The 14,050-nt window shown below is 41.9% G+C and overlaps 1 protein-coding gene across 7 annotated transcripts in view; it reads right to left on the minus strand.

Annotated features, from left to right (window-relative positions):
• Positions 1–10,678, minus strand: part of LOC119212835 (protein shisa-6-like) — a 59,610-nt gene extending 48,932 nt beyond the window's left edge. For all 7 annotated transcript variants that reach the window (XM_037463646.2, XM_037463647.2, XM_037463649.2 and 4 more), the window contains exons 1-4: positions 10,572–10,678; positions 9,553–10,245; positions 7,945–8,105; positions 981–1,082 (exon numbers count right to left, since the gene is read on the minus strand). In XM_037463646.2, the coding sequence (XP_037319543.2) occupies positions 981–1,082; positions 7,945–8,105; positions 9,553–10,064 (775 nt within the window). In that variant the 5' untranslated portion in view covers positions 10,065–10,245; positions 10,572–10,678. The remainder of the gene's footprint in view (positions 1–980; positions 1,083–7,944; positions 8,106–9,552; positions 10,246–10,571) is intronic.
• Positions 10,679–14,050: the final 3,372 nt, after the last annotated feature.

Below are 14,050 nucleotides of genomic sequence, written 5' to 3' on the forward strand. Positions count from 1 at the left end.
TGATTAGCTATAGGTCTACCGGTTTCATTCTACCGGTAGCCTGTCGGTAAATGGTTGCAGGAAGTGCTGCACGCATATGCAATGAATGATATTAGCCTACTGTAATTATTTAAAAAAGTTTTACATGACTCCATTTCATCCCTAGATGTTCACATCAGCACAAAGGTTCACTTTGATGCATGTTAAATTACATCAATTTGATTAAATTTGTAACTCATTAATCTGGAAACATAAATTACGGTTGTAAAAAACAAAGAATTTACTGAAAGTAGAAGCAAGTTATATTCTCCAATCAATCGGGGAGAGAAGTGCAATAGAAAGTAGCTCAAGCAAGTGTGGTTTTGTGTATATGATGAGCGTTTGTGAATAGACCACGAGAGAGCGGGGAAATAATTTGTTACAGTTCATTTACCACTTGTGCAATTCTAAATTACAGCAATACCTAATATAAACATCAGATCCAACAATCAAAATGCTTGTAATAATATACTATGTGTAAAAGTTTACGTTGGAGGAAAACCAAACCCATCTGTCAAAAAACATCTACCTGTATCAACAGGTCATCAGCTGCTGTCATAAAAGTGATGAGCATGAAAGTGTGGAATTAAATGCACATTAAAACCAAAACAGTCAACAACAATTAAACATTCAAATGCAGCATCAGGTTATATTGTTCACCTATGCTGACACACCCACCTCTGATTTGTGGAGCCCAAATAATAAGAATACGTATTGTATATTGGAGTTCGGAGTTACCTCCTCCTGTCAGCAGGAGTTATTGTGTGTTTGCTTGTTTTTAAAATGCAGAGGAATTGAATTGTTTTAAGAGGGAAACAGGAAACATTTCACCTATGAAGGTGTCTTGTAGTTGATCAGCGGTGATGAAAACGGAACAGTGTGTTGGTCATCATTCAGCGGGTGTTGGTAGATAAGAGTTAATTCAATCTCCTGTGAGGTAAGGACAGAAAGAGGCACTTCACCTTTCTGGTGGCCTCGACCCAACGTCACAAAGCCAGAGGAGATGAAGTTTTGAAGGTCAGCGCCTCCACTGCTGCGGATGCTCTCTTTCCCATAGTGGACACCTGTACACACGCACATTTATAGGCATGTAAGGCAACCACACACATAGAGATATCGGTCCTGCAGAAATATACATTAGTAACATTAGCAGCAGTTGGATTTGTGATTCCCAAAGTAGCTTTTGGGACCACCCAAAAGAGTAACAAGATAAATCTGAAGTCTCACAAGCAACACAAACATCCATGCGGTTTTTCCATGAAACAGAGACATCTGTTGCATTGTTCTGATATTAATGATTATTTTACATCAATAATAATATTTAACCATGGTTTAAGAGTGTCCTGACTAGGGTAGGTATGTATCAGTAACAACAGGTAAAACTGTTACAAAATTAATTTCTGCCTCTAAAACATACCTTAAAATAACTTGAATGATGGTGAAACCATCACAGTAAATCTATGGAGCCAAATCCAGGTCAAAAGTTTTGTTGTTCAACATTGAAAAAAACAACACTGTATTCAAAATAAAAATAAGTAGACGAAAAATATAGTTTTGACTTGGACCGCAAGAAGGTCTGTCGGATAATAAGCACGTCGAAATACCAGGGGTATATTAGTCGTTGCGGGCGGACCGACAGACGGGCCGAGATGGGGGGGGTCCGCTGGTGGGCGAAAACAATTGTAAACGTGATGAGGGCGATTTGGATGGAGACAGATGGGACCAGCACCGTCCCACAGATGCTCTGTATGGCACTGCGCATTTTATATGACAAACCTGTAAATAGATGCACTATTTGCCGTACTGTCAGAAGTGTGTGTTTGGCAATGAAGTCCTTAGCACACATCTTTATTACTTTCCCTGGCCACAGAAGAATGTGTTACATCAAAGAGGATTTACACATATGCGTATAAATGGGTGATTGGGTTTATGTGATTATTATGTAATCAGAAAAGTGTAATGTAATAGCAAAAATATATGTAACTCTTCTAAAATGCTTCATTTGTATAACCAGTTTATTAATTGCAAGTGCTGAGATCAAAAGGCCATGGTATAAGAGCTGAAGTGTTCCGCACTGATAAATGTCCCCAGCGTCCTAGCTGTAGAGACTAAACAAAGTAGGTCATATGTGTATAACCAGATTTGTTTTCAAGTGTTGGGAGGGTGAGTCCATGGTCAAAGAACTGATGTGTCTTACATGGATTAGATGTCCCCAGTATCCTGGCTGTAGAGACTCAAAAAGGTGGTCACGGTTTCTGTTGACGCCACCGATAACTGAACTTAGGTATAAAAACTGCCTCGTTCCGTTAGGGGGCAAGGAGGTTCTTGACAGTCTGCAGAGCACGTAGCTCTTGTGACCTTTCTTCCCTTGCAAGGAAATAAACGGAGAAAGACATATTTGACTCAGAGCCTTTGTTTCTTACTTTACGATTGTCTGTGCAAAATCTTCCACCACATGTGCAGTACTGGAAAATGAAGAGGACAGTTTCTGCAGGTGGATCAGAGTCTGTAGGCCTTCTTTGGTTTAAAACAAGGGCAGATTCCTAAGGTGGGGTGAACCTGCATGGTGCTAGCTGTGACCACAGTGTGTGAATGTTAGTTTGCTGATGGGCAGGTGCCACTGTGGTAGGTCCTGTGATCAGTGTATGAATGGGTGAGTGATGTCATATAGTGTTAAAGCGCTTTGAGTGGTCAGAAGATTATTAAAGCGCTGTACAAGTTCATTTACCAAGTCCATTTAGTTTGAATGAAAAACATTCTCTCTCCCCCCTCTCCCCCTCACCCAATTCCATTATTTCAAAATAAAAGCCTCAATGATATCTGTACCTCAACCATTGGTACACCACAATTGCTTTCAAATACTATTAAAACTAGTACTTATTTATTCTACTGCTAGTACCACTAGTACCAAAATTGCAACTATAACTAGTACTAAACCTTATATTGCTACAAATAATTTAATTCAATTAATTTAATTCTCAGCTTTTCCTATTTCTATTCTTTCAGCAATGTTTAAATTATTTTAGGCTTCTATTATTTCTGTATTTTTTCAAATTCATAAAAGCTTCTCCCATTTCTGTTTTTTTTTGCAATTCTTTCAAGTTCATTTAACTTTTCAGGCTTGAGGAGCCAGAAAGTGATACAAAGTCTGTCCCAAGCCCCATTGGCTCCAATACAAATCTTCGGACATATTTCTAAAAAAAAAAACCAGTAGGTACATGTTTTGTAAACTGCTAGTTGCGCAGTTTTAAAACACATGGTAGAATCGTGTGTCTCTCACAATCACATTATTTTTTGGATCACCCGGCTAGTTTTGCTCCAGGGGGCATTTGTTTGAGATGTGGATTCTGAGTAAATCACTGTCTGTCTGCCCCTGTGAGCCCGTTTGTGACCGCAGCTTCTCCGTCGTCACGGCAACATGCTCGGGCTCTGTCTGTGACTCACAGCTGATCCATATTAGCTGATTAGTGAAGCCTGACATGACCTTCTACTCTCCACCCCCCCCGCCCCCAGCTGCTCAGTTGCCGTGGATACCTCCACAAGCGCACTGCACTGTGTCTCAGTAAAGTCATGATGCAGCTATGCTTTCTGTCAACAGACATCTCTCCTTTCCTTACCCTCTTCCTTCCTCCCTCTTTCCATTTTTCTCTTTCTCTCTCCCCAATCCAATCATTTAAAAACAACTCCCCATGTATGGAATTCTTACTGTAATGTTTGAGGCCTATCAATTAATAGCTTCTTAGTTTGAATAACAAATTCTGTCTCTCAACCCCTCCACCCCCTCACCCAATACCATCATTTCAAAATAAAAGCTGCGATGATTATCTCTAATTTAACCATGAAGCTTAGGATAAAGCTGTTTTGTTGAATACTTATTGCGCTTTCAGATAGTACTGCAAGTACTTCTAGTATTTCAACTGGTATTAATACTAAAATGACTTTTACTACCCCTAATACTGCTAGTACTTCTAGTAAGTACTACTAGTATTTCAGCCCCCCATGGTGGAAATTTCTTAGCTTATGGCTCAAGGAATTATTATTAGGGTCCTCGTAGCGAGGACATTCAGACTTTTAACCGTGAAGGGGCAGGGCATCATCTGGGGGGCGTGTTATCATGAGTGACAGTTTTATCAACCGTATTTCCTTCCGGAGACGTGGGCATGCGAGACTTAAGAATCAACCCTTTCTTTTCACTATTGTAACCCAGGTTGAAATATGGCAATATATTACATTGTTTTTGCCGTCCCCGGCCCTTTAAGATGCAATCTCATGCAACCCCAGTCACGTGACTGTGCTTGGCCAATCGCGCAATTGAGCACGAGTTTAAACTAGGCTGCAGCGTCTTCCTCATTCAGAGGTGTGGGGAAGCGGATCGGCAGCTGTGGACAGTGGCTGCAGGGAATCGTCACCATCATCAGGTTGCCATATGTTTGCATAGAGGAACTGGCCAGGTTTTCCTCTCTGTCTGGGGACGAATGATGGCGAGCTGGATTACCATTGCTGGGAGCCTACCATTGGTGTAGCATCCACTGAATAGCCACCCTACTGTTCTGGTAGGAAGGTTGTCCACAGCCTGCCCCCCACACACTCCTCCATTGACTAGTGCTTCAATCCCACATACACACCATTTCATTGATGAACAATAACCTCCGGACTATTCAATACAAACATTCCATAAAATCCTTGTGGGTTGTCGCGCTGGTCTTGTATACCATCCATTGCAGGGGCGGTTCTTTTTCTTTTCCGTTTTTTTGTGGTATTTGCTGTAATTTATATTGGTATAGCTTATTTGAACAACCACTACAAAGTGCACTTAAATATAACCGGTTCAACTGCAGTCTGTAAATATTTTGGGATCCTTTTCCTTTTTTTCATTATCTCTATTTTTTGTAAATATTTTTGTTTAATTATTTTGCAATACATGGTACCTGCACCAAATTTAAGCCTATGTTTCTGTGTTGTTACTGACCACCAGATCCTGTAGCCGAATTTGGACTTCTGAGATTTATACTAGCCTATACTGTTATTTCTATAGCCTTCTATTTTACTTATTATAGCTAATATTGAGGACATATTAATATCGGTTGACCATTTGAAAGACCCGTTACACTATATTTAAGATTGGAAGTAAAACGATTGACGCCACAGACAGAGTTGTCCGGCTGAGGCGGATCCTGAGCGGGAGGTGTGGCCCACTGACAGAGAAGGAGATGCTGGAGGAGTACGGCGGAGTCCAGGTCGACTAATTCATCACACTATATTTTATATTATATAACTGCTGTATTATCTGCTTTTTGCATGTTGACATTTTTAAAAGTAAAATCGAGGTTTTCTAAAAATCTCTCTCACACACACATACACATAATATCTGAAGGTCATCTCAAAGCTGAGAAGAAGCTGCAAATGTTATTCTATCATCTAAACCTCTAATTGTCCATAAGAGCTGACCTTTAAGCACAGAGGCCGCTCATCTCAGAGCAGACCCCTCCAGCACTGTGTGGAGCTCAGATACTGGCTCTGCATGAGCACACAACCTAACATCGTCATTCTTATTCTGCGTGTTCTTCTGGTACAGTAAGCACAGACCTATAACTAAGCTTTTTGTTTTTTAGCAGTAGTGTTATATGGGAGTAATCGTTTTTTTCTTTGCTGTGATGAAACAACCACTCTCTTCACCACCTGAAAACTATGTTTCCTGATTCTGCATATTCAGAAAATGTTTGACAAGAAACCAAGCAATACTTTTTGAAAAGCAAAAAAAAATGTATGCATGTTTTCCTTGTTGCTCCTTATTGTGGCCGTGGGGTGCTCTGTGTATACACCACAACCTAAAACCACATCTGAGCCCGCAACAATGCAGAGTGGTTGGGAACAAAAATAGCAGCACTTGCGCTGGTATCATATTATGCTGTCTGTACTGTTTGGCTTTAGGCTGTTTTTTGTTAAGGAATATGTTCTAAAAACAGAAGTTTTGCAATGCACCAAGGGTAGCGTGTCACCACGCAAGGCAATGGGAATGATCAAATCAGTGTTTGCTTCTGATTTATTTCCCCTAAACAGGTCTGAGCATGAAAGAAATTACTTTGGTAAAGAAGTGGTTACTTCTGACAGCAATTGGGCATCATTGCATGTTGAGGATCAAAGGAGGAATGGATGGTATTATCACTGTAGACATAAGTTGATAGGATCCTATTAGGCCCTGTAGCGTGTTGCTTCATGGGTTTTCCATTTAGACCCTGTCCTGAAGAGGCCAGCCTTCCGCTCTATGCCAAATGGCCATTTTGCCAAACATGAATATGCATTTTCTATCAGAAAGTGTGTGTTCCCTGTCCCCTGCACCTTAGAGCCTGTGAATATATTGAGCGGAGCTTCCAATTTATACAGACAGACGTTTTCCCTTGATGAAAGGGGCTTGGTTTTGGTATACTGAGCTAGGGCGGACTGAGTTAACAGAAGATAAACAGAAAGCAGGATGCCTGTTCTTTACTGAATGAAAAAACCTGCAAGATCGGTGTTAAGGCAGCCGACCATGTGCAGCAGCGTAGAAGCTGTGTGACCTGCATAGGAATCAACTGATGCAACAAATGAGGAAGCAATAGATGGTGATGTGGCAAAAAGAGGCTGTGAACTCAAATAGATAAGAAAATTCAGTTCTCATTCAGAAAACAAGACACAAAAGCATTTCTGCTACCCCATAGCTCCAATCAACCGTAACAACAACATGCACTCTATCAGACACAATGATATTTGGGTTGCAGTTCAGATGCAACCAGTAGAGACAATAAAAGTCCTATTTTACATGCTGTAATGCCTCTAAAGGTTATAAATTCAACTTGCTCCATTCAAAGTGAACTTCCTCATCTAAAGGTCTGGGACATCACAATAATATCCTTTGGTAGCATAATTATTGAAGTGTTACATATTTATGATTGTCTATGTGTGAACAACTGTCATTTCAATTAAATACAGTTTGATTGAATAATGTCTGAACAATATTCATTCTCAGTTTTCAAATTTAATGAATAAATGTTATCTCGTTTCAAGTAAAATCAGGGATGTGTTAAGAAAAATTAATTAACGGAAAGGTTAGTGGTTCAAACCCTGGCTGCTCCATGTCCCATGTTGAAGTGTCCCTCAGCTTCCTTTTATTCTTGACCAGTTTTCAGCCATTTTATTTATGATCCCTGCAAGTTTTCTGAATTACTGGGTTTGAAAACCGCTCTCTGGTTCACCCACTGCATGGCTGAGAGGCCATCACTTCCAGCCTGTCAGGCCCCGCTCTTCCCTCTCTCCTGGCAGGTCTCCCTGCTACCGCCATTCAACCTCTGCAGCTAATCCAGAATGCAGCAGCTCGACTGGTCTTTAACCTTCCTAAATTTTCCCACACTACTTCACTCCTCCGCTCTCTTCACTGGTTGCTGGTGGCTGCCCGCATCCACTTCAAAACAATGGTGCTCACGTACCATGTTGTGAATGGATTGGGTCCAGTCTACATCCAGGACATGGTCAAACTTGTCTCTGCATCTGCCAAACTGCTTGTTCCTCCCTCACTGAGAGCAAAACACTCAACAATATCACAACTCTTTGCTGTCCTGCTCCTAAATAGTGGAACAAGCTCTCTGATGACATCAGGACTGCAGAGAGCATTTACATCTTCCGCCGTAAACTAAAGACACATATCTTCAGACTATACCTTGACTTACATGTCAAGTAATGTAATGTACTGTCTTGCTCAATCGGATGATTACTGGATGTTACATTGGAGATTATATTGCTGAAAGCGTGTGCGCAGCGGGGGCTCGTCAGAGGGAAATGCACAATTTTGCTCATCGCAAATATGTTGAGTATGAGTTGGATGTGTGTAGGACCAGTCTTGACGTTTGATCTTGTGAACGCTTGTGGGTGGAGACAATGGAGGAATCTTACCATGGTTGGACTTGGAGGTGTGAACAGGGGTGTAGTGGTTCTTGGATGAGGTTCGGACTGGTGTGTTGTCCTTGGGTGAGCCATTCATCTCAGCAAAATTCTCACAGTCATATTGCGATATGGGAATGGGCCCCTGCTGCCTCAGGATGTCTGCAAGAGCTCTGTAAATCAAAAAAACAAGAGCGGCTGTGAATACTGCACCATGTTACTCTTCTTGTACAGCTGAAGTCAGTTAAAAATGTGGTAACACTTCTGTTCCGTAAATTGTTAAGACAGTGCTGTGCTATATAGGTAATTCAGGGCTGGTTTGTTTATTCTTTTATGGTCACGTCTGGGAACATGACGAATGTTCATTTGAAAGAGAACATTATTGGATGTATGAGTAGTTTGATCGGTTTAATTTGAATGTTTTTCAGACTGTACCAGGCGCATATGGAAAGATGGAGTCATTAAGGGGGAACGTGTGTGAATAGAAGGTGAAGCAATCATGATAAAAGAAAGTGGTTGTTTGCTTTTTCTGGCATTGCATTTTGAAAAAGGAAATCAAATTACCTTCGCTCGTCTGCAGCTTAAAGCTTTTGCTCGACAAATCGCCGACTGTAACCTTTGCTTTTAAATTAATATTTTAGCTTCACCCCCTCCTTCCTCTTCCTTATTGAATGTGCAGTGGTGCATGCTTGTCACACGACCTTGATACAGCCAACGTTAACACTATCCATTATTCACAGTCTTAAAATTGCTAGTGTTGAATAATGCATCCAATAAGAAAAAAAAATGTTCATTGTTGAAGACAATTTTTGCCTCTGCATTTGTTGGTCCAGTCCTCTTGTGTGATAATTTTCATATGGTGAAGCCACAGGAGGAAAAGAAGCCAGCCGAGGAGGTGAGATTCAATCATTTTCCATGTTATCCCATCTCTGTTAAAGATTCTTGTCAAATCTCGACTTGAACAAAGCAGAAAGCTGATGTGCAGAGTTGGAGTGGGGGAGGTGAGCTTTGGGTATGTTGCAGAGTAGGATGTTGGACCTCTGGTTGCCGTGACTTGGTTGCATCATGAGCTAAAATATCCTGGCTGGTTCTAACATGTATTTTGTTATATTGGTTTGCTATATTAACATCAGTTCATCTCACTCCGACACATAACAAATGTACACACACACACACACTCTCTCTATTTTTCTAAGCACCACATTACCAGAAGCACTGTAGTTCTCTTAACTCATTTTTATCCTTCCTTCCAATACACTTCTTTGGGAGTGAGTATCTGCTGGAAGTATAATAAAATTTAATCTGAAACATGCTTACCCTTTTGGTTTTGGACAACAATCTGTTAATCCATTCCAACACACTCTCAGCCTAGTTTCCGGGAAATAAACACTCAACATGAAAAGAGAATCATCCTTAACCTTTTAAGATACATTACGACTACAAATATGCTTTTTCTAAAATCAGGGTGGACCTTCACCTCTGTCATAGTTTCTAAATCCAGAACTGATTTGCTCTTAGGCAAAGGGACTTTGTTTCTTCTTCTAGGTTACATTTTAAAGAAGGGTTTGAGTGCATATTTGTGACACATGGATTAACAAGTACTTCTCACACAACACTCACCTGTGTATATTCATTTCCTGAGGCGGCTCTGTGGCTTTGTCATAAACAACTTTGATCGACACTGCCACCACTATAATGAAGGCTATGATCCCACACGTGATGTAGACCGCCGTGCTGGTCTGATCCATGCTCTGATCGTATGTTTCTCCAGTAGGGATGGGCGACGGGGCGGCCGTCTGCACCCACTCCGGCGTCTGGTAGTTTTTACAGGCTTTCTGGTCAAGCCGGTCTTTCTTGTACTCGCAGCAGAAGCGCAGGTAGCACGTCCCGCAGCAGTACCGGTGGTTTGTGTTGTTGCACTCAAATAGTTTGTCGTACTGCCCGCTCACGTCGTAGTAGCCCAGGCATGTGTCGTGGTTGCTGGCAGTCTTCTGCGGGACGAGCGTGGGCACCGCGGTGGCTTTGGGAGCCTTTCTGGATGCCTGTTTGGTCTTCTTAATGCCTGTAGCAGTGCTCAGCACAGATAGTGGGTCAAGGTATATGAGCAGCAACAACATGTGCCTTATCCCCATGGTGATGTGAACGACTCAAGACACTTGAATGCTGATGAAATATACAAAGCTTTAGTCCTGTGCAAGTTCCACTGAGGCTTCCGCTACTTGCGCAGTCTCCGGTCTCACCGTCATGCTGAGGACACTCTGTGTGGACTGTTGTTATTATACACTGGACACATTAAAGCCCATTGAGACCCACCTAGTAGAAACAATTAAGGCAAATAACTAATTAGATATTATCCTCACGTCATAGCCACGTCATCCATTAATTAGTAGGCTTCCAACGTACAAACACGTACAAGATTTCAGCCTTTTCAGTTTGCACGATGATTACCTTGGATCATGACAAACACAGCAGTAATACCGTCCAAATGAATGTGCATTTATGATACGCATTACATACTAACATCGTAGCAGTCAATCAAATTCACAGTAATGAATGTCGACAATTCCAACTCAAATGTATTGTACGACTAATTTCTCCGTGATTTAACTTAACAGTGGGAGTAAGACAACACAGCCTACCTCAGTAAGGATGTATGGATACCCGCTGGGGAACTGCTCTCCGTCTGGTTCTCCGAAAGTGTGGAGAATATCAGAGCTGCGAACATTGCTCTCTCTCTCTCTCTCTCTCTCTCTCTCTCTCTCTCTCTCTCTCTCTCTCTCTCTCTCTCTCTCTCTCTCTCTCTCTCTCTCTCTCTCTCTCTCTCTCTCTCTCTCTCTCTCTCTCTCTCTCTCTCTCTCTCTCTCTCTCTCTCTCTCTCTCTCTCTCTCTCTCTCTCTCCACTGTTGGTGTCAAACTCAGTCTAGTATGGTAAACCCCCCTCTCCTCTTTCCTTCTGCTGCTGCTTCAAGCAAGAAGTGGTTATTGGCATTAACACCTCTAAACGAAATGGCTGCATGGACCTCTTTTCTCCTGCGTCCACCTTCCCTCTGCGCGACTTCCCTAAAACCATAGTTTTGCTCTCTAGACATGTCTGTTCTTCTGTGGTCATTTTAAAAAATCATGTATATTTATGTGCATGGGATGAAAATGCTCTTTGGCATTTTGTTGGAGAGCACCAAGATAAATTGCACTGTATTTGCACTCAAACATAAGGGGGGTGGATGACGCAGGCTCGACTCGATGATATAATAGAATTCTATTCATTTCATTTTCTAATGCCCCAAATCACTGATTACAAATTTGCCTCAGACGGTTTTACAGTTTATTGTTCAGTTAACTTGTCAAAATTGTAGACTTAATGACCCGGTCCATTTGACACAGAATGTTTTTGATAATGGCCTTGACTAATGTTGCGTGTGCGGGAAGAATCAAATTATTAAAGAAAAAAATTAGCACTTCTTCATCAGACCTGTGACTGCGGAAGAGCAAATCCAGGCCCCGTCACCGTCTCAGGCTCAAAAGAAAAAATCCATGCACGATTGGGTGGTGGAAGACAAACTGCCAAAGTTGTTGTCAACTTGCACCGGCGAATACTTCTGCATCACCAGGCGACCGAGCAACATGCCATCGCCTACGGTGAGTAATAACTAAGTATTAATTATTTTATAGGATTAAGTTAGCTAACGTTGGCTAGCTCTGATAAGCTATTTAACTAGCTATGAAGACTTGCTAGCTAGCTAACGTTAGCTAATGTGCAGTCAGTGAGAGATGATTCCCCTCTTCATAAATTAGGGGTTCCGCGGAGATCAGCTGTGTGCTTACCAACTCCTGTGTCGAGTCTCGGGTGTCAGTTAAGCTGGGGGGGGTCCGCCTGCCAGTCCAGTGCAGCCCAGTATAAGGATATTTTAATTTAATGTAATTTGACACTTAACAGTGGGCTTTCTACAAATTCATTGTAACATTTTGGTCTGTCTTAATATATTATATGATCTCATGTTAGAATATATATTTTATATTATTTGGCATTTGTTCGTGGTTGCAAAAGAATGTTCGTTTATAACTTGCACAAAATAAAACAATATGTACCTTTCTTTGACTTATGGTTTTCACTTATGTAATGTGTGTGGGTTCAGGGGAGGGGTTCTTGGAAGGATGAGGAACAAGGCAAAGTTGCTTCTGAATGTTTTGATTAATTGTTCTCGGTGTCCGTCCGGCTCGCTCGCCTGGCGTCTTCTCTGTCTCTCACCGGATCACCGCTACTGCTTAAGTAGACAGGGAGACAAACAATTCATCACATTGAATGCAGCTGAGGCCAATTACACCTCCACCTGGCGCCATTCCCTGAGCCACTCCCCCTCTTTCTCCTCTCTCGCCAAAACCACGCCCGCCACCACAACTTAATATCTTTTCTGGACGTACAAGAAGTAAAGAAGTGTGTTTTTGTGACATGAAGAATACATTCAACCCGACCCTGGGGCATGTTGGGATTTTCAATCCCCCGGAGTTGGTTGATGAGAAGACTCCGACACAAGATAAAAAGTTAACATTTATTTAGAAGAGAAAAAGATACATTGAGCAATTCCCCGCAAGTGCACCTGGAGACTCTATACATGTATCGGCAAGCGATCCATCCAAGAGTCTGCCTGCTGTCAGACTCTGACCCTTTTTATAGTCTCCTCATGTCCTTGAAAACTAGTTTGAGCTGGTTTTCTCTCAGACGGCTATTGCTCAGGATGTTTAAGTGTACCATTCTGTGCTAGGAGCACTGTGTCAGATAGTGATTTATCTTCACGCTTCCTGTACTCCTTCATCCCTCAGTTCCTATATTTGCCTTATGTGGTCACAGTATAATTTCCTGCTTGGTCACAACATCTGGTCTATAGAAAAAAAATGTGAAACGCACACGAACCGGAACATGCATCTCACATGATAAACAATTCCACATCAGGGGAACAGTGTTGTTGGATCACTGTTACGTCGTTGCACCAGCTGATGTTGGAGCAGAAGCAGATTCCTCCAACCGCTCCATGTCGCGGTTCGCGCTGAGCAGCTTGAATTGACAGGGTTCATATTTTCTGATATGTATATTGGGGGTGGACAGATTGGTACTTTCTCAATATTGGGGTGGACACGGCCCCACTTTTCAGCTTTCTAGCTCTTATAATTGAATGTATATAAATCAATAACTAGAAAATGCGTTGGACTGCATGAAGCTGAAATTAATTTCAGAAAGTTGCTTAAAGTACAGAAATGAAAAAAGTAAGTACTAGTTGTTGTACTAGTATTTGAAATCAATTGTGGTGTACCTAATGGTTGAGGTACAGATAATCATTGAGGCTTTTATTTTTAAATAATGTTTTAGCATTTAAAAAAAGGCTCATTTGTCTGGCACTGGAGGGGGGTGGGTACCAGCACCATGCAGGCTTCACCCCAGCTTAGGAATCTGACCTTGTTTTAAACCAAAGAAGGCCTGGGAGGTAGTCAGGGTGGGACACCTACTGAATTTGATCCACCTGCAGAAACTGTCCTCTTCATTTTCCAGTACTGCACATCAAACCCAATCACCCATTTATACGCATATGTGGAAATCCTCTAACACATTCTTCTGTGGCCAGGGAAGGTAATAAAGATGTGTGCTAAGTACCTCAGTGCCAAAAACACTTCTGACAGTACGGCAAATAGTGCATTTATTTACAGGTTTGTCATATAAAACGTGCAGTGCCATACAGAGCATCTGTGGGACTGTGAAAGCTTCGTGCTGGTCCCAACACAGCTGATCCGTATTAGCTGATTAGTGCAGTCTGACAGGACCTCTAGGTATTCAGGTCTTACAGAGGACATTTCAGAACCCCCTTTCCTTGTCTCCACCCCCCTCCTCCATGAACTCTTTTCTCTTTTGTTTGAGGTGTCAATCCTGTGTAAATGGCTGTTATGCTCTCTGCCCTTTGATCAGCTCGTTAATGAACCCAGTTGCTCCGTTGCCGTGGAAACTTACACGCGTGCGCTGCACTGTCTCACACAGCTGAACCATAACAGCTGATTAGTGAAGTCACATGACGCTGCTATGCTTTCTGCCAACAGACCAACATCATGAACTATCTCGCTTGCCCCCTCCAAT

Source organism: Pungitius pungitius, chromosome 21 (assembly GCF_949316345.1).
Source record: "Pungitius pungitius chromosome 21, fPunPun2.1, whole genome shotgun sequence".
Taxonomy (NCBI): Eukaryota; Metazoa; Chordata; class Actinopteri; order Perciformes; family Gasterosteidae; genus Pungitius; species Pungitius pungitius.